Source organism: Lissotriton vulgaris, chromosome 5, assembly GCF_964263255.1.
Source record: "Lissotriton vulgaris chromosome 5, aLisVul1.2, whole genome shotgun sequence".
NCBI classification, from domain to species: domain Eukaryota; kingdom Metazoa; phylum Chordata; class Amphibia; order Caudata; family Salamandridae; genus Lissotriton; species Lissotriton vulgaris.
Genome location: NC_141693.1, coordinates 1241790827 through 1241810240, shown reverse-complemented (window position 1 = coordinate 1241810240; position 19414 = coordinate 1241790827). Strand labels below are relative to the sequence as shown.

At 44.9% G+C, this 19414-nt stretch overlaps 1 protein-coding gene across 1 annotated transcript in view; it reads right to left on the bottom strand.

Moving 5' to 3' along the window:
* Window positions 1–19414, bottom strand: part of PPFIA4 (PPFI scaffold protein A4) — a 2319747-nt gene that overhangs the window by 100880 nt on the left and 2199453 nt on the right. The window contains exon 26 of the mRNA XM_086923084.1: window positions 6640–6814. Within this exon, the coding sequence (XP_086779210.1) occupies window positions 6640–6814 (175 nt within the window). The remainder of the gene's footprint in view (window positions 1–6639; window positions 6815–19414) is intronic.

Below are 19414 nucleotides of genomic sequence, written 5' to 3'. Positions count from 1 at the left end.
ATGTCCCCCAGGAGGATGTAGTCAGCGGAGGGGAGGGCATGCGGCTGACGAAGTCGGCGATGTCCTCGCTGAAGTGTGTGCGTGGCCCCGGGGGTCGGTAGATCAGGGTGCCTCTGAGGGTGGTCTTCGGGTCGGTGTGGATCTGGAAGTGTAGGTGTTCGGCGGTGGTCAGGATGTCGTCGGTGTTGGTCGTGATGCGGATGGTGTCCCTGTGGATGATGGCGATGCCTCCTCCCATCTGGTTGGCGGTGCGGTCCCTCCGGGTGATCTTGTAGCCCTCTGGGATTGCGATGGCGATGTCGGGCGCTGATGAGGCGTTCATCCAGGTCTCCGTGAGGAAGGCAACGTCAGGGGCTGTGGTGTCAATGAGGTTCCAGAGTTCGATGGCGTGTCAGTGGACGGAGCGGGTGTTGAGCAGGATGCACTTGAGGTGGTTGCTGCTGTTGGTCGGCTTGGCGGGTGCTAGTGCGGGGCAGGTCCGGAAGCAGGTGAACTTGCAGGCGGTAAGCAGAAGGATTCTTTACTTGGCTATGTAACGAATTCATGTGATCAGTATATAGTTTTGTTTCCTACTAGTACTTGCTTTTCTCGTGTGTGGCTTTTGCACCTTTATGAAGTCACAGTGATAAACCGCAACCTTCGGTCCTAGCCCTCCTAGGGTTATCGCCGTCCGCCCTTCAATATGCCCACCACATGAGTTTTATGCCTTCCTTCTCTTTCATGCTCCCCATGTGATAACGATTATAGCACTTGGGTTTGCTATGAATCTACGTGATCAACTAATAGTTTTGTTACCCTCTGGTACTTACTTTTCTTGCGTGTGACATTTTGCCTTTTTAGGAAGTCATAGTGATAAATTGTATCCTTCGGTCCTAGCTCTTCCTGGTTTATCTCCTTTGGCCCTTTCAATATGGTGAATTTCTTTCAAATGCCACCTTACTGGTTCGTGATTATAGCAAACACCCTCTCACAGGTGCTCAGCGTTCTCCTTCCCACATGGTCTTTATAAACTGAACGGGTTTGACCTACCCGTTTCCATTGCTTACATTCCATTGGGAGAAACCGGAAAATAATCTCAGTTTCAGCACTCATCAGGGTGAATCTGTGATTTCAAGCTGGTCTTTCCCTTGCAAAGGGCATTACTTTCGCCACCGTAAGGTTGACGCAACAATACTTTCTATTACTAATATGCTATTTAGTGGTGTTTTCTTAAGATAACTTATTGAACCCACCTTATTCCTCTTGCTTTGGTGTGGTTTGCTGTTTTCCATTATTAGCGAAGCATCTAGATGCATTACATTTTATTTATTATCATTCTTCCTTTTCATTTGTAAATGCCTTCCATGATGATCCTGTTTTTCTTATATCTAGATGCAGCCACCTGATATAGTGTAGCCTGCTTACTTGCCAGCTCAGACACATTCGATTGCAGTATATTTTCTTTCCGGTTTTTCAATGTTATGATATATTCATGTGATGATTGTTCATTTTTCTTAGGTGCCGTACTGATGGGTTATTTTGCCCTGGGTCGTCTTATTTATCTTTGACTTTGCAAACTGCTTTAATTCACTGGATTGTCTTATCCATACTTTACATCAGAATAAGATTTCGGAATTTGTTTAGTGTACTTCATATTTTTGACAGATATCCCTTAGCTCTATCGGCTCACACTCTCAAGTAGTTATTGTACTTACGGATTGCTTTGTTCTAATCCTCTTTTACCAGGTTGTTACTATTGAGGACACATCTGTCTGTATTCAAATATGTGTAAGGATATGTGATCATCTTTATCATCATGGTGATCAAGCCTGCTGGTCAGGCGAAACGCGTCCGTTGCAACTGACACAAAAAACTTGTGGCCAGAACGTGGTGTAGTCTATCCTTTGTGCCGACGAAGGAACAGAGAAAAAAAAATCCTTATCATCATATGTATGATTATTTTGAGTATGGTGGGTATTATATTATCTATTTGGTGTAGTTATTCCTCTGGGAGTCCACAATTACTGGGTTATTGAACACTCTTGACTCTTTCATGCATTACACTCCTGAACCACCTTGTTCTTTCTGTTTGGGGCATGTTCACACAGGGTCTATCCTCATCTCATTAACAGTTGTTTGTCTTTATTTTTTGGAAGCACACATTTTTTAGATATCTAATTGGGCCCCCTGCGCCTCAATCTTTATGGGATTTCTGATCATCAAAGAGAAGGACTGCGGATAATCTCAAATCTTCCATTGATCTAGTTGTGTTTAAAAAGTTTGGATGGTTTTGTGTGTTTACTTTTTGTTTCCTGTCTTGGTGGTTTGTTCCAAATATTCGTTTGACCATACCATTTCTAAGTAGGTTTTAACAAAAGAATGTATATGGGAGTCACTATTATCCATGAGCATGTCGTTTGTCTTATTGTCAGTCATGTCATTTAAATGTATTTATATATGTATATATTTGTTACTCTACTGCCCTGAAGAAGTCAATTGTACTGAACGAAACGCATTGGCTGTTCTGTACTACACATCGCTTGTCACATCTGAATTATCTATGAATTAAAAAAGATTTGAAGAATATATTTTTGGGACATTGATTCTGTTCCTTGTTGTTTAATATGCAAGCATTCAGTGGTGCACCGATTGACTTTAATTACAAACCTGTTCCTTTGTTTTCAAAGTGGTCAATTGAAACATTGAATAAGTCCTGCAATAGCTACATGACAAGTGAGAAATATGAAAACTATAAAGGCCAATGAAAGCTGAACCTTCCAGCATTTTAATTTGATAGGGGCATGTATCCATGTTCTACAGTTAAATAATTTCCCGGTCATGCAGTTAGAAGTTGGTCACAAAATAAAATTATACCATCACTGTCAATTAATATATTTGTGAGATTCCCAATTGTCCTTTTTTTGTAGCTTTCACTTCATAAATGCACTCTAACAAGGCTTTCATTAAAAGTAGCCTCTTAATTCGAATGGGGCCGAAAATAGCATTTAGCAGCCCATCGGAATTATGAGATATGTGGAAAAACTGTGGATCTCTCCACTGTCACTCAGGAAGGACCCGAAATCTCCATGTGAAAATCCAGCCCAAAGTGAGGAATTACAAGGGGAATCAGACCCCAAATGTTCTGATTCCTCCTCTTTTAGTGGGCCCTCAATATCCATCTGTTAATGAGCTCGATTTTCCATGTTACCAGGATTAGCAGTGTGAGAGGTTGGCTTGGTATATGCTGTCCATTGATTAAAGTGGGCACCTTGCACCAGTCCAAACAACTCTTATGATGTATGAGGTCAAAGATAACTTTTAAAAAGCTATCCTAGTGGTAGCTGTGGAAAGCAGCCTTCAGGCTTAATCTTGAAGGAATGTAAAGCAGCTTGTTTTACCAGAATATCACCTCTTGAATTGATTAAATGAAAGGAGAACCACACAGTAGCTAAATAAAATATGTATTTATTAATATAACTCTCTAGAATCCTCTACGCAAGGCTAGAACACAAAGCAAACAAAATGATATCAATAGAACAGTTGTAAGTAGCACAATACACAGTGGGCTCCAGGAGGAGACCAAACCATATACTAAAATAGTGGTAAAACAACAACGACTCAGGTCAAGACAAGGTCTGGAGCACGTAGAATTCATGGGAACCCAAGGAACCATCCAAGGTGAGTAGATAGGGACCCCATGGTGGATGAGTGCAGTGTGCAAACATGACTGCGGGCTCCGTACAATTCTATAGGGAAGTTGCGGTTGCAATTTTACAGTTTAAGGACCCTTCTAGGAGGACTTCGAGGAAACCCTTCAGAACTTAAGAGGTTGGAGAGCTACCCCACGTGTGGATACCTAAGTACCAGAGTTACCTATCCCAGAGGAGCCGGGTGCATAGTGTTGAAGTGGTGTCGGAAACCGCCGTCGTTCTCTATGGAAGGCTTAAAAAAAGTGCCTCTGCCGTGAAGGTTAAAAGGGTCTGGTGGAATCCAAGGATGGGTTCTTGCAGAAAGGAACCTGAAAGCAGAGGGGACAGAGTCTGGGTCACTTCAGAGTGACCAGGGGCTCGGGAGACAAATGCCTACTAATGTCGGGTGCTTCAGGTGCGAAGAAGGAATGCTTGACTCTGCAGCCACGAGGACCAGGAGATGTGGGCTAGGACCAGGAGCCAGATGCTAGCTGTCCCACAAAGGATCTCAAGTGCTGAAGGGTCGGTGTCCGGCTGGAGCACCAACAAGCCTTGGCAAAAGCAATCCACGCAGGAAGGTCAAGCAGGTTACCGTGAGAACCAGCAAGGTCCTGGGGACTCTCCAAGCAATGGAGAATCAGGGCACTTCTGGAACAACCAGGAAACCCCAAGAGAAATCAAGATGTCTCTCAGGAGATCCCACAGGCCGAATGACCAGGAGTCTAGAGGGGACCTCAAGCAAGAGCACAAATTACCAGCCCACGGAGCACTCGGTGTGAGGAGGCCAGAGTTCTTTGGTGGAAACACTGCTCAGGGTTAGGACTACACAGAGTCCAATGCAAAAGCTCAGGAATAGCCAACAAGCAAATGCACTTGCAAATAGATGCGGTGCACAGGGGTAAAAGTTATGCAGTCCCCACAAGGGATACTCGCCTTAAACTTGCTGAGAGGGCAACCTCAGGGACTTTTGGAACCAATCTCCTGTGTTGCTGGAGCCTTCCGAGTCCACAGGTGGTCAGGATCAGCAGACCAGTCAGTTGCATTATGGTGCCTGCGAATGCAGGGGAGTGACTCATTCCCCCAAAGGGAGATTCTTCAGTTATCCTTAGTGCACCACAGGTACTGAACGGAGCCTGTATAGAGCAAGGGCACAGACAAAACTTTGTATGGAAAGGGAGACAAAGTCAGGCCCAGTCGAAGTACAGTGAAGTCCAGAGTGTCCAGAGGGTCGAAGGTCAGTAGTTTCTTCTTGTAGAATCTTGTCCACATAAAATCTAAAGAACTACAGCCTGATAAGCCCTTTTTTACCCATAGGAGCGAATTGGACAGATTCAGGGGACCCTCCCAGGGAAGGGGCAGGACAGAGGGTAGGTTGCTCCCATGCCTATGTCCAGTTTCACACCAGAGCAGGAGCCAACGGCTCCCAGAACTGGTTTGAGCTGGACTATGCACAGGGACACCAAATGTGCCCCAGGTGCAGACTTTCAGGCACTGTCAGAGTGCACCCACTCAGCCCCAATACAGTAATTCCTGTCTGGGAGGATGCCTGTTGTGCTGCCTTCCTCTGCTCGAGCTTGGCTCAGCAGCAGGAGGGCAGAAATGTATCCCTGGTCGGCAGCATCTATTTTGTGCTAACCGGTCAAGGAGGCTGGCACCAGATAGACCAATGACCCCTCGAAGCTTGCTTCAGAAGGGTGAGATCATACCTCTCACAACGGTTACTGGTGTAGAGGTATGATTCCAAGGAGTTTAATTCCAAACACAACACGTTTTGTTTTAGGCGTTTTTGAGATAGCATTTACAGCGAAATTACCTCTACCTATATGTCTGGCTGAGTTACAGACAACCCAGGAGAATGGTCTCGGAAGACTGCAGAGGGGCTCTGCTCATGCAGACGCACCCCTCACATAAAACCCAGCACCCTGCCTTCAGGATTGTTAAGGCCTGCTATCGGGGTGACTTATACGTTTTAAGTGTAGGGACCTATAGATATACTGAACCTATATCTAAAGTAGGTGGTGCAGGCACCAGCTTACACAGGCTGCAATAGCAGACCTGTAGTTCCATTTTGCATGACCTCACATGGGTGCCATAATACATGCTTAAGCCCATGGGGGGCCTCTGGCGTGCCAATGCCCTTGGTACATGGGTACCATATACCAAGGACTTATAAGGGTACCCCAGTATCCAATCTGGAGTGCACCAGAGTACATGCATAACAAATTTAAAGGGGAAAGCAGATAGACTGGGATCCTGATTAGCAGGATCCCAGTCAGACTAGTCAAAACTGTGTAACATCAAGCAAAAAGTGGGAGTAACCATAAGAAGCAGATCCTACTTTCCTACAAGCAGTACCCCTGGTATCAGTAACGCTGGGTGCGGAAAATGTGGTTCATTTACCGGATATTCATAATTAGCACCTAAGTGTCCTTTGTTCAAAGAAGTTTACCCAGTCCTGGTGCAGTAATACTGATATGCAGCAGAAAAAGACACCCCAGTGCATTGTATATTAGAACACTGGAATGTTGAGAGCTCTATTGAAGACAATGGACTAATTCTGGGTGTATAAAAGCTGGTATAAGCCTGGAACTCCAACAGTCTACTTTTGTCTTCATTGTTTTTGTTACCTTCTACCCTTAGTAGGTGAAATGTTATAATAGCCTCAAACCTTCTGCTTCGGGCTATACCAGTTGTTAAATTTCCCCTCCCTCGTTATAGGCCCTCGCCTGTGGATCAGGCTTATAATTCGGGTTCAGGGCCTTTAACAACTGGTTTAGCCCTAGGGAGTGGGCTATAAAGCAAGGCAGTAATCGTGATGTTAATTTTTAAAGCTTTTGCAAAATGGCTTATTTCAAAATGTTTCCGGTAAGTAAAAAGTATCATATATAGAAATAAATAAATCACAATAATAAAATGAGACTGTTAAAAATGTATGTAAAGTAAGTGAGCAAGATTGCCAGTTTTCATTTACCGTCAGTTGACATTTTCCTAGGCTGGATGGAGGTAGAAGGGGCCATAGTTGTTGTAACTCGGAATCCGGCAGGCAGTGTCTCTGTCGATCCAGCCATCATGTGCACGCCACTGAATTCTCGAGGGCGAAATCTTTTCCTCCAAGATGGAGCTCGTCTAAAGGACTTTTCCTCTCCCTGCAATCCAATGAAATGAAATTGAATAGCCACATAAAGCCAGCAATAAATTAAAAAATGTAAAATTACATATACTTAATTAGAAGCCATGCAAAAATAGTGAAAAAATCAAATGTTTTTCTAAAATCAGTACAACCTTTAAATAGTGGCAGGGTTGAGAGAGCGCAATTTGAATGAAAAATATGTCCGTACCATATTTACAAGCCTGTAGCGTAAAGTTAGCACATGTAACTTAAGTAATAAGAAATGTATCTGCATTTACTCTAGAATGTGCATTAGAATTAGAAAGGCCCGTATATAGGTTGGTCTAATATAGAAATGTGAAAATGCTTAAGAACAGTAGAACGTGCTAAACAGAATTCATGTATGTATGCAATTATTAAACGGAGAAAGAGATGAAATGTAAATTGAAGAAATGTGCAGACCATATAGCACGAGAGTATAACATTTAATTTCTCATGTAATATGGATTCGATTATAATCAATGATTTGCTAATTCGAATGTATATGTGTGTTAAAAGTCATACCGCATAGAAGAGTTGTAGGAATTTTAGAATGGTGTGTTCATATGTGATTTTAACCTAACGTACCAAGGGTTCGCAAGAGTGTAGTCCACTGCATATAATTTAGTGGGCTCACAGGGATAGGGGGATAGCTTTGATCTGTACGTGCGAGCCAAGAGTCAAAGGTCTCGTTAAATTAAAGTGACAATGCTGGACGAAGTTTTATGGCCTAGTGAGATAAGGGACGCTTGGAATTTGGGGTCTTGTTTCGAAGTGACTGTTCACAGGACCAAAAGGGGTTACAATCACAACTGTAATGATTAGAGCTCTGTTTGAGGTGATAGACTTTGGTCTGAAGGTGTCAACTGGAATGTCATGGGGTTACCAGCACGACGGAGACGGCGCCTGAGAAGCAAGGTCAACTTAACAGACGACTCGAAGAGACGAAACTATGGAAAAAACCAGAAGCGGGATCACGTGAAATGTGTACGTGGTGGGCGTTTCAAAGGGGCGTTCCACCCATACTGTGATTTTGTATTTAGGGACAGCACCCCGGGGAGGAGCGGGAGCAGATGGCCTGAGAGCAAGAGAGCAGAGAAGAGAGAGCAGTAGGCCGAGGACCCTTAGAGAGCAGATGGGTAGGCAGAAAGGGTACTGCTTCTCGACATAGGTTTCCATCAGAGACTAAGAGAGTTTGAACTTCTTTGGAAGTCAAACCGCTGACACCTTTTTAGGTAAAAGGACTTGCTAAGTAGGGATGTCATCTAGCATAGAGTAGGGACAGATTTAACTTGTTTCATTCTTTTTCTGTAAATGACGCATCATATCCATTTTGTGTCTATGCTATTCAATTTGCTGATTTTAGAATTGGTTTTGATTGTGTTCTTTTGTAGACTGAGATTCTTTAGGGAATTTATGTTCCTTCTAGTACCTGTATATCTGTTGAATCTTATCTTGAGAGGCTTGTATATGCAATTAACTTTGGTTTTATATTAAACTTTTTAAACTTTGCCAGTCGTAAGTGGTTCTTCAGAGTTGTGTCAGTCTATGGGGTTGATATAACTTATGTGGGTTTGCCTTTTACTCAATGACAGTCAATAATCGATCCAAAATTGGATTGAATGAGATAGGTATCTAGGTGATCAGAAAAGATATCAAAATCTCATTCCCCGCAGTTGGTAGCAGAGGATGGTTGGCTTCTTGAGGAAGGCAACCTAGGTTAGGTCTAGATTACCCCAAGGTCCCTAGTCATCGACGACCAGAAGAAGAGTCCCTGCCGAAGAAGGTGCTGACGGTGCGAGAGAGAAAAGCAGCAGAGTCGGTCGAGAGTGAGTATAAGGGTCATGCGTTGCCAGATTGCGGTGTTTTGTGTTGTACCTGTGTTGTAATGTCAAGCGGAGTTGAATGCCTGTAGTGTGATTGTGAGAAGGTTGTGAGCGCGCGCAACCGGTGAAAATCCTAAGTCCAGAGAAGGGCTTAAGTGGTTCGGGTGTATCAAACATCCAGAGTAATTGTCTACCATTGTGAAGGGGGTCATGAGGTACCATTGATCGCCCGTAGGACCGAGATAGGGGGAATGCCAGAGTGAGTGTATGAGTAACGGACGCTGGTCGGACGTTTACTGTGTGTAAGTAACCTATCAGTTAAGGCGAGCGTCTGGACGTTAGTGAAAGACGTCTCGTCAGTTGAGGTGACAATTACAGTTAGACTGTGGACGTACAGTCAAGAAAAGTGAACCCTTGGTCGGAAGTAGTCATTTTTCGGTGTATGAATGAGACGCATGCAAGACCGCGAGACGAGCTGAGAAAGGAGGGGAACTGCTGCAGAGGGGACGAGTGACGTCAGCATAGAGCCGCGCTGGGATTGGCTGGTTGGTGTAGAGCCGCGCTGGGATAGGCTGGTCAGCGAGAGCCGCGCAGGGATTGGTGGTTTGTCATCGGGAAGTAAATAAGGAAGAGAATTAAGGGAAATCGTAGATTCTTGAAAATGAAGTGTTTTAAACGTTTAAGGGCGATCTTTAAGAGAGATAGAGGGAACTCGTATGCAGGGGAAGAAGCCCCACCGGAGGGCACACCAGCTTATTATATGGCTGTGAATGTTGGTTTACACTCAATACTATGGATCTCCGAGTGGAGTAAGCTAACAGAAGGAGACGAGGAACTGACGTTCCCGAGATACGGGACGTTTAGGTTAGAGGCATTGAATCAACTGAAAGCGGTAATGCTCGCAACGAGACCTCTACCGAGGCCAACACAGTTCGAAGCCCTCAATGCATGGTTCAGGGCGGCACACGACAGGAGCCTGAATAGGCGCCAAGAAAGAGTGAGACGATCGGTAAGAGCAGTGCAGGATGCTAAATGGGATGATGAAGCTAAAAAGTGGAGGGTGCAAAGAATAGAAGCAGACAAACTGTACCCAATGCTAGAGGCTACGGGAGAAAAGAAACCTCTAGAAGAGGATGAGGACAGCGAGACGGATGATATGCTGATAGATAGGCTATTATTAGACAGACCACCTCCGTACAACAGAGAAGCCGAAAGTCCCGAACTACAGCAGGGGGACGGGGCTAGGAAGGGGGAATATAAACCGCTCCCCACATCAGAGTGGGAACCCAAGAAAGGTGAGGAAATACCTCAATCTAGTCCCGTACAGAGAGTAGTAGGAAGATTTGTGGTACAGAAGGTGCCAGAAACGGAGTGTGCAAGGTCGTATCGACTGCCGGATGCTCTACAAGTACCTGTTACCATAGGTCCTATAGTGTCAATCTACAACCCGGAGGGAGCCCAGCAGGAGGAACAGGCACAGTGGGACAGGGAAAGGGCAGAGATGGAAAGTAGGAACAATACGATCAATTCCCAAAGGCAGTTGCTAGGACCAAGGAGTCGGAGTACCCCATTGGATCCAGTAACGGATCCCTGGATAGAACAGGGGGGTCAGAGAGGACAGATGGATCTGAGGGGACCGAAACCGAAATCCTTTAAGGAGTTAAGAGAGTACTTGAAAGAATGGGATGCTGCCGTAGAGACTCAGAATAAAAGAATAGAAACAGAAACAGAATGGAGAGATCAAGATAACAGGATCCTCTCTCACTGCGGAGCTGGCGAAAGCAGTCCGGAGTGGGAGGGAGGGAGTCAAGGAAGCAAAAGAGATACTTGCCATACCATCGGTGGCAATAGACAAATGCGTGAAGACAAGAGTACAGGATGTGGGGGAGTGCCTCGCCCCATCCTTAGTGAGGGAGAACGAAAGACACAGGAGTACCGAGATAGTTACAGATGCACTCACCATACCCCGGACGAAAATGTGCGACATTGGAGTCACGAGAGTATGGGGAGTCGCGAAGGGTCTCGCCATGCATCCGGTGATCACGGACGGGATCGCGGGAACATGGAGGGCCGTGAGGGACCTTATCGTTTATTGAGTGACACCAGACAGCAAGGGAATTGCAGTGATTTAGAACAGAACGGAGGATCCTATCTTGCATCTAGAGAGACAGAGCCGAAAAGACAGAACGCAGTGATGGGTAATAGAACATTGTTCCACCACACCCCTAGGGAAGATGGGAAAGCTTGGGACCTAGAGAGGTGGGAACAAAGAGAAGCAAGAAGGCCTCCTCATAACTCACCTGTGCCTAGACGTAGGACTCGTAGTGGGGGTGAGAGGGATGTAAACGAACCACCTAGGAGTGAGGTACTGAGAGCTGAGATAAAAGCAAAACGGCTCGATGTAATCAGTTTAAAATCAGATTTGGAGGAAATAATAGACGGCACATTGCCAATGGAAAGGATCGATCTGTATGAACAGGATGAAATACTGTTTATGGCTAAGGATGTTACTCGGAAAGCGAGGTCAGTTCATGAAAAATTATCTGAGTTGGCAGCCAGGCACATGATAGACTTATCACGAACTAAAGCTTTACAGGGTAACCATAGGCTAAATTGCACGGATCAGGATCTAGATGAGCGTAGGACGATTGGGCTGAAAATACACATAAAGGAACTGATCCTGAGTATCAGATTGTGGAGGGATTTGGATAAATGGGAGGAAAGATGGTCCAAGAGGGGAACCGTCAGAAGGAGCATACTTGCGAGGTCCCCGGAGGGAGAGCTAATGCGAATGGAAGCTTTCCCTTTGCGAGAAATCGCGAACGGAAACTACGTGCATGTGCCCTGGAGTAGGGGGGATCTAGCGGCATTTACCAATTCCTTCCCAAAGCTAAGGGAGAATCCCGTAGAATGGTACAAACAGGTAGAGAGGTTCGTGAAGATCTCTAAGGTGCTGTGGGTCGACTTGAACACCCTGTTTGATATTGTAGTACCCGGAGATTTGTGGACGGCATGCAAGCTTAGTGTTGAATGGCCCATTTGTGAACCAGAGAGGGATGCCCAGACGAATGGACCATCAGAGAAAGTCATGGAAAAGTATGAGAGGGTAATGGCATGGTTGAAAGAGAAGGTGCCGTTGCAGGACATAGACTGGGTTAAGATAGACCGAACCACTCAGGAACCTAAAGAGACCGTTCACGAGTACTATGAGAGATTGCTGAAAGCATTCAAACAGTACAGTGGATTGGACGTGATGGATCCCAAAGACATAGGACAGTTTGTGTCGAAGTTCGTCCTGGGATTGAGATCAGACATAAGCTTAATGATTCAACAGCATTTGATCTGTTGGCAAAACAAACCTTTAGATGAGATTCTGAGGTATGCAAGGTACTGTAGCGATGAAATAGATTCGAAAGCAAAGAAACTTAAGGAGAAGCTGATGTTGGTGCAGATGCAATCAGCTGGAAAGGGTGGACAGCGGCAACAGGGAACAGGAACCCTAGGGAAGAAACAGAATAATCAAAGCAGAGACGAGGAGGAAAAACCGAGACCTAGGGTAGATATTGCGACACTGAAAAAGACAACGAGGTGCCACCAGTGTAATGAGGTGGGACACTGGAGACGCGAGTGTCCCTATAATGTCGAGACGGGGGAATTAGAACAGGAGGAGGATGAGGTTCAGAACAGCCTGGTAAAGGGAACAGCGGTCCCGAAGGGAAAATTTATCAAAGGGGGGACTCAGACTCCTCGAGCTCAGTTCCCTCAACCGCCTCGCATTGCAAATGGAGGGAAAACCTATAGACAACTGCCACTGTTCGTAGGAGGAGAAGAATGCTACTACGTTGATCCCCTTACGGGACAACGAGTGAATAGGGAAGAAGACTGTACCCTAGGAGCAGCCCTGGAGGTAGACCAGAGAGGACCATACGTGGAGGCTGAAGTGGCTGGATGTCCTACGACCTTTTTGGTGGATACGGGGGCCACTCGATCCACTTTGAGATCGGCAGTGGTCCCGGGTCTGCCAATGTCGGGAGAGACAATCCAGGTGGTAGGAGTCGCAAATAGGAGAATGACGAATCCTCTGACAGAACCAGTATCAGTGAAGATAGGGAAATATAGTGATGAACACCAGTTTGTGATTTGTGATTCAAGCCCTGTGTGTCTGCTAGGAAGAGATCTGTTGTGTAAACTAAACTGCACCATATATTGCACACCTGAAGGAGTAGAAGTGCAGACTAACGATGATGATGCCGACTTTAAGGTTGTAAACTCGCAGGGATGCGTGGAACTATACCCTAGCTTAACGGTGGAGGAGCTTTCACAGGACTTGAAGGAGATGGTGTCAGCTGAGGTGTGGGATTTTACTGGAGAAGAAATAGGACTGATCAAAGGGGTAGAACCGGTAAAGATCATGATAAAACCCAATGCCGAGTATCCAAGAACACCACAATATAAGTTGACACCGGAGACGATTGCAGGAATAAAGCCTGTGATCGAATCCATGATTAAACAGGGAATACTGAAGGAGATCGTGGGAAGTCCATGTAACTCCCCGATTATGGGTTTGCAGAAGCCTAGTGGGAAATACAGAATAGTGCAGGATCTTCGAAAGATTAATAATATAGTTGTTTCATGTTGTCCAGTGGTACCGAATCCATCAGTGATATTGTTTCAGATACCATTCCAAGCTGAATGGTTCACGGTGATAGACCTGTGCCAGGCTTTCTTTTCAATCCCCTTAGATGAGGAAAGCCAATATCTTTTCGCTTTTAAGCTGGAAAATCGCGTTTTAACATGGTGTCGTATTCCCCAGGGGTATACAGAAAGCCCATCGATTTTTAACCAGCTGCTGAAGAAAAATCTTGAGAGTCTAGTACTGCCCATGAACTCGGTTCTGGTCCAGTACATAGACGACCTACTTGTGGCGTCAGAAACTGAGGAAGCTTGCAAAGTAGACACCATCGCCTTACTAAATCACTTGGCCGAGAACGGACACAAGGTGTCTCCAAGTAAACTGCAGTATTGTCTGACAGAAGTGCAATACTTGGGCCACAGGATTGAAAAGGGAAAACGGAAGGTGTCTCCAGACAGAATAGAGGCGATCATGAAAATGAGTGCGCCCAAAACACAAAGAGAAGTCAGGATGTTTCTAGGCATGGTCGGTTATTGTCGGCAGTGGATAGCCAACTTTTCACTGAAGGCAAAACCTTTACAAAAACTGACGCACAAGGGGGTGAGTGATCCGGTACCATGGGACAAAGATTGTTTGATGGCGTTTTTGCAGCTGAGGGAGGACTTGTGTCGTGCCCCGGCTTTGGGAATGCCTGATTACGAGAAACCATTCTTGCTTTACTGCTGTGAAAGGGAAGGTTGTGCTTTGTCAGTTTTGGCCCAGATACACGGAAATGCCCGTAGACCAGTTGCATACTTTTCGGCTACCTTAGATCCAGTAGCCGCAGCGTTGCCCGGATGTCTCAAATCCGTTGCTGCAACGGGTGTCAGCATTGAAAGGTGTGAAAATGTGGTTATGGGACATCAGTTAGTGGTGTATGTACCGCATTCTGTGGAATTGTTAATGACCAGGACCAAGACTCAGCATCTGATGAATAGCAGGCTCACACGCTATGAGCAAGTCATATTGGCTGCTGAGAATGTGACCCTAAAAAGATGCTCTGTCTTGAATCCTGCTACTTTGATGCCACTTCCTAATGATATTGATGATGAAGTTTGTACAGATCATGACTGCCTTGATGTGACTGAACTATGCACCAAACCAAGACCAGATATCGTAGATGAGCCATTGACCGACCCTGATGAAATATTCTTTGTTGATGGGTCATGCGTAAGAGACGATATCGGTCAGCTGAGAGCAGCATATGCAGTTTGTACCATTACCGGAGTTGTGGAAGCCGCCTGCCTGGAAGGAGTACATTCCGCTCAGGTAGCTGAAATCATTGCTTTGACCCGTGCCTGTTTGGCAGGCAATAAAATTCGAGTCACCATTTACACCGATAGCCAGTATGGTTTCGGGGTAGTTCATGACTATGGGCAGTTGTGGTCTCAAAGAGGTTACATGACCTCCTCGGGTTCTCCCATTAGGAATGGAGAATTTGTGAGATTATTGTTAGAAGCATTACAAGGTCCAGCAGCTATAGCGGTTGTTAAATGTACCGCGCACACAAAAAATACAGATTTTGTGTCGCAAGGTAACCGGTACGCAGATGAAGTCGCACGTTACTGTGCGGAACAGGGGTATTCTCTCACCAAGGTAGAAGTGGGGGGAATACAGGAAAGAACTGATTTGACTATGTTGTTAGAAACTGTAGACACGTGGGATGAACTGAAATGTGTCCAGGAGAATGCACCTGATTTTGAGAAAAAGGCATGGGAAACAGCTGGTTGTACCAAAAGTGAGATGGATTTTTGGATCTCTGCAGATGGGAGAGCAGTTTTACCAAACGAACTTGTTAGTCCAATGGCAAGGAGATTGCATGGACCAGCGCACATAGGTAGAGATGCCATGGTGAGAGTATTCAGACAAACGTGGTACAATCCGAAGTTTAGAGTAGCGGCAGAAGCAGTATGTCAGCGTTGTGTGATCTGTCAGCAGCTAAACGTAGGAAAGAGAACACCAGTCACATTGAGCCATATAGGGAGGTCTGGGGGGCCTTTCAATAGAATGCAGCTGGATTTTATTGAAATGCCCAAGTGCAATCGCCTCAGATACGTCTTAGTGATTGTCTGTATATTTTCCAGATGGGTTGAGGCTTACCCTACACGTAGGTGCGACACACTTACAGTAGCAAAATTGTTGCTTAGAGAACTGATACCGAGGTTTGGGGTGCCAGCCTCTTTGGAATCGGACAGAGGAACTCATTTCAACAGCGAAATAGTCAAGATGCTATGTTCAGCCTTAAGTATCGACCAGAAGCTCCACTGTAGTTATCGACCAGAAGCTTCGGGGATTGTAGAGCAAATCAACAGCACCATAAAATCCAGACTCGCCAAAGTTTGTTCATCGACGTCCTTGAGCTGGCCTGATGCACTTCCATTGGTCCTTATGAGCATACGTAGCACACCAGATAGAAGGACAGGTCTCTCTCCACACGAGGTGCTAATGGGGAGAGCTATGAGACTGCCATCGGTTCCGACTGCAGCATTGTTGAACATCACAGACGATTTGATCCTGGACTATTGCAAGGGACTATCTGACGCCATTCATTCTGTGTCCCTTCAGGTGCAGGCTGCAGAGGTTCCATCAGCTCAGGACCTGTGCCATGACCTGTGTCCGGGGGACTGGGTCCTGGTGAAGAAACACGTCAGGAAGAACTGTCTAGATGTGCGCTGGCGTGAACCATTCCAAGTCATACTAGTTACGAACACTGCAGTAAAGTGTGGAGGCTTGCCCAACTGGATACACGCCTCACACACCCGAAGAGTTCCAGCACCTCTGGAAGAAACAGCTCCTCTCTCGGATGAAAATCCAGCAGAAAGCGGAGAAGCCACAGAGAGGGAAAGTCAAGCTGTAGAGGTGATCGAAGAGGCTGAGCCTGTGTCGGAACAGGCTGATGACGGTCAGGACACCAGTGAGACCGAAGCTGCCTCAGAAGAGGAAAGTAGCTGGGAGTTCGAGTCAGACACCGAACAAGCTGTAAGTGGCCAAGAAACGAGTCCAAGAACAAGGAGCAGGAGGACAAGGAATGGAGAAGCTAGTTGGCCGGAAAGAAGGAGAAGGTCAAGCTTGAGAGCAAATCCAGAGAGAACACTTGTCCCGATCTCTGAAGATTCAGATCTAGACGAAGGAGCTACGGACTCAGGCTCTGAGAGTCCGAGAAGATCAAGGAGGGTACGTGTGCCCTGCAGAAGATACGCCACCCCTGAGTGGACCTATCTAGCAGCTGATGTCTTGGGGACAGAGATCCGGGAGAGTGAGAGAAGTGCAGGTGACCAATCTCGATCCAATTGTGACGGTGGAGATATGGATGTTGACGCCTGGAATCGAGACTGAGGGGTTACTGACCTTCACACTCCCCGTTCCCCTTTACCTAAGTCGGATCAAAGACCTGGTGCTGAATCGATTAGCATTTCCAACTTTGGGTCATCCAATACCAGCACAGGAAGAAAAAGTCATTCGTTTAGAACTATTGGAATATGCCATGAGAGCTGCTGGCACTAGAATCATTGTAGATGCATAAAGACTTTTGTGATTAAGCTATAAAGAAGAAGATAACCTAGCGCCGAGTGGAAAGAAGAATAAAATTAGGGATTACATTTAGAGGACGGAGAAGGGTTAGGGTTGTCTGTTGCTGAAGATAAAAAGACATTGTTGTGAAAAAGAGACTTTTTGTTGGTTAAGAGCGCTTCACAGACTGAGAAAATCAAATAAAGCAAATAAAGACCTGAAAAAGAAAACTTTTCCTCGAAAAAGAAAGAGCCACGTTTTTTGATAACATGGAGCCTGGCAACCCAAACCGAAAGGTCAAATGCATAATAGGCACACTAATAGCAGTAGTAATTTTTCTCATCATCACAGTAGTTACCATATCATACATAGCAGGACATGCAAGTGAAAAGGAGACAACAGATGTAAAGCCTGTAACGACTTTGAAACCTGCTCTTGTTGGGAAGAAGGAGGAGAGCAATGTAATCCGTGAAAAGGCGTTACTGGCAGATGAAGCCCGTAGGTTACACGTAGACGAGTCACAGGGAAATTTTAGATCAAACGCATATGCCATACGAGTATATTGATGCCATGGAGGCCAAAGATTGTTATGTTTGCATGCAATTGCCGGCTTCCGTAGATGAAGGCATCCGATATCATCACCTTCCACTGACATATGGGATAACATGTAGTTTATTGCTCAGTATATTTTATGGTCGAGAAGGGTTTGAGTACTACTTTTCAAATTATGATTCGGTACTGCCTGAAGTCCCGAATTATAAACAAATGAATAAGTGGGACTATTACAAAAAGGAAGATAGATTAGCAAAATTCTTTCTCCCTTGGGATACATTAGATACTTCATATGCACGCCGAAATAATCTGACTTGCAAAGTGTCAGAGATTGAGAAAAAATTCATTGGACAAGTAGATGACCGGTACAGGAGGCAGAAGATTCTAAAAATGTCAGGACAATGGAAAACAGATTGGACCGAAGAGGAAAAGGCACACAAAAGGAAGGGTAGCAATGGTCAAATAGCTTTGGATAGAACGCAGAAAGGAAAGTTATGTTTAACTCGAAGCAAGACATATTATGAGAGCGTATTTGTAGGTGAAGTTAGTTGCGAACATGCTTTCCGGTTAGAGTACTATACGAAAGATTTCATGAAAGGGATGCAAGCGATTCCTAATGTATATTTTGTATGTGGAAGAAATGCCTACGTAAAATTGCCTGCCAATTGGTATGGTTCATGTTATTTGGCAATTGTCTTCCCCAAAATATATCATGCAAAGGATTTAGAGATCATAGAGGGAAAGGCTTCGACAAGAGGGAAAAGGGAAGTAGGAGATGTTGAGGTAGTTGGAGACGTATTTGGAGCAATGTTTCCTCTTTTAGGTTTGATACTTAATGATGTTAAGATCAGGAGACTAGCTACAGTTGTGGATAGATTGTCCGCTAGTACTGCAAGGTCATTGATGCTAGTTGAAGGAGAGATGCAGTCGATTAGGGCAATGGTTCTTCAGAACCGTCTTGCTTTAGATGTTCTGTTAGCAAAAGAGGGCGGAGTCTGCAAGGCTTTGAAGGTCCAGGAATGTTGTACTTACATTCCAGACAATTCAAAACCACTTGAGAAGGTTATACAGAATATTACTGAAATACATCAAGAAATAGAAGATTTAACAAAAGTAAATGTTTGGGAAAAAGTAGGTCATGGAATGGGAAAAGTTGGAGGTTGGTTTGCCAATCTCGGGAAAAGCGTTGTTTGGTACATCTTGAAACCTGTCTTAATAATATTGATTTGCATAATCATATTGTGGGGTTTAGTGAGACTGTACAAATGGTATAGGTCAAACCAGTTGCAAAGGTCCATGAGAGAGCAAGAAAGGAGATTAGCTGCTTTGCAAGATCAGCAGTATAGAAGTTTGAGAGCTCTCGAGACGATAAAAAGAGGGAGCCTTGTAACTAGTTCTGTGTAAAGTGACATTCAAATTGAGGTGTTAGTGATGACCCCTCGAGGTCATCAAAGGGGGGAACTGAGAGAGCGCAATTTGAATGAAAAATATGTCCGTACCATATTTACAAGCCTGTAGCGTAAAGTTAGCACATGTAACTTAAGTAATAAGAAATGTATCTGTATTTACTCTAGAATGTGCATTAGAATTAGAAAGGCCCGTATATAGGTTGGTCTAATATAGAAATGTGAAAATGCTTAAGAACAGTAGAACGTGCTAAACAGAATTCATGTATGTATGCAATTATTAAACGGAGAAAGAGATGAAATGTGAATTGAAGAAATGTGCAGACCATATAGCACTGTGTAGGAACGAGAGTATAACATTTCATTTCTCATGTAATATGGATTCGATTATAATCAATGATTTGCTAATTCGAATGTATATGTGTGTTAAAAGTCATACCGCATAGAAGAGTTGTAGGAATTTTAGAATGGTGTGTTCATATGTGATTTTAACCTAACGGACCAAGGGTTTGCAAGAGTGTAGTCCACTGCATATAATTTAGTGGGCTCACAGGGATAGGGGGATAGCTTTGATCTGTACGTGCGAGCCAAGAGTCAAAGGTCTCGTTAAATTAAAGTGACAATGCTGGACG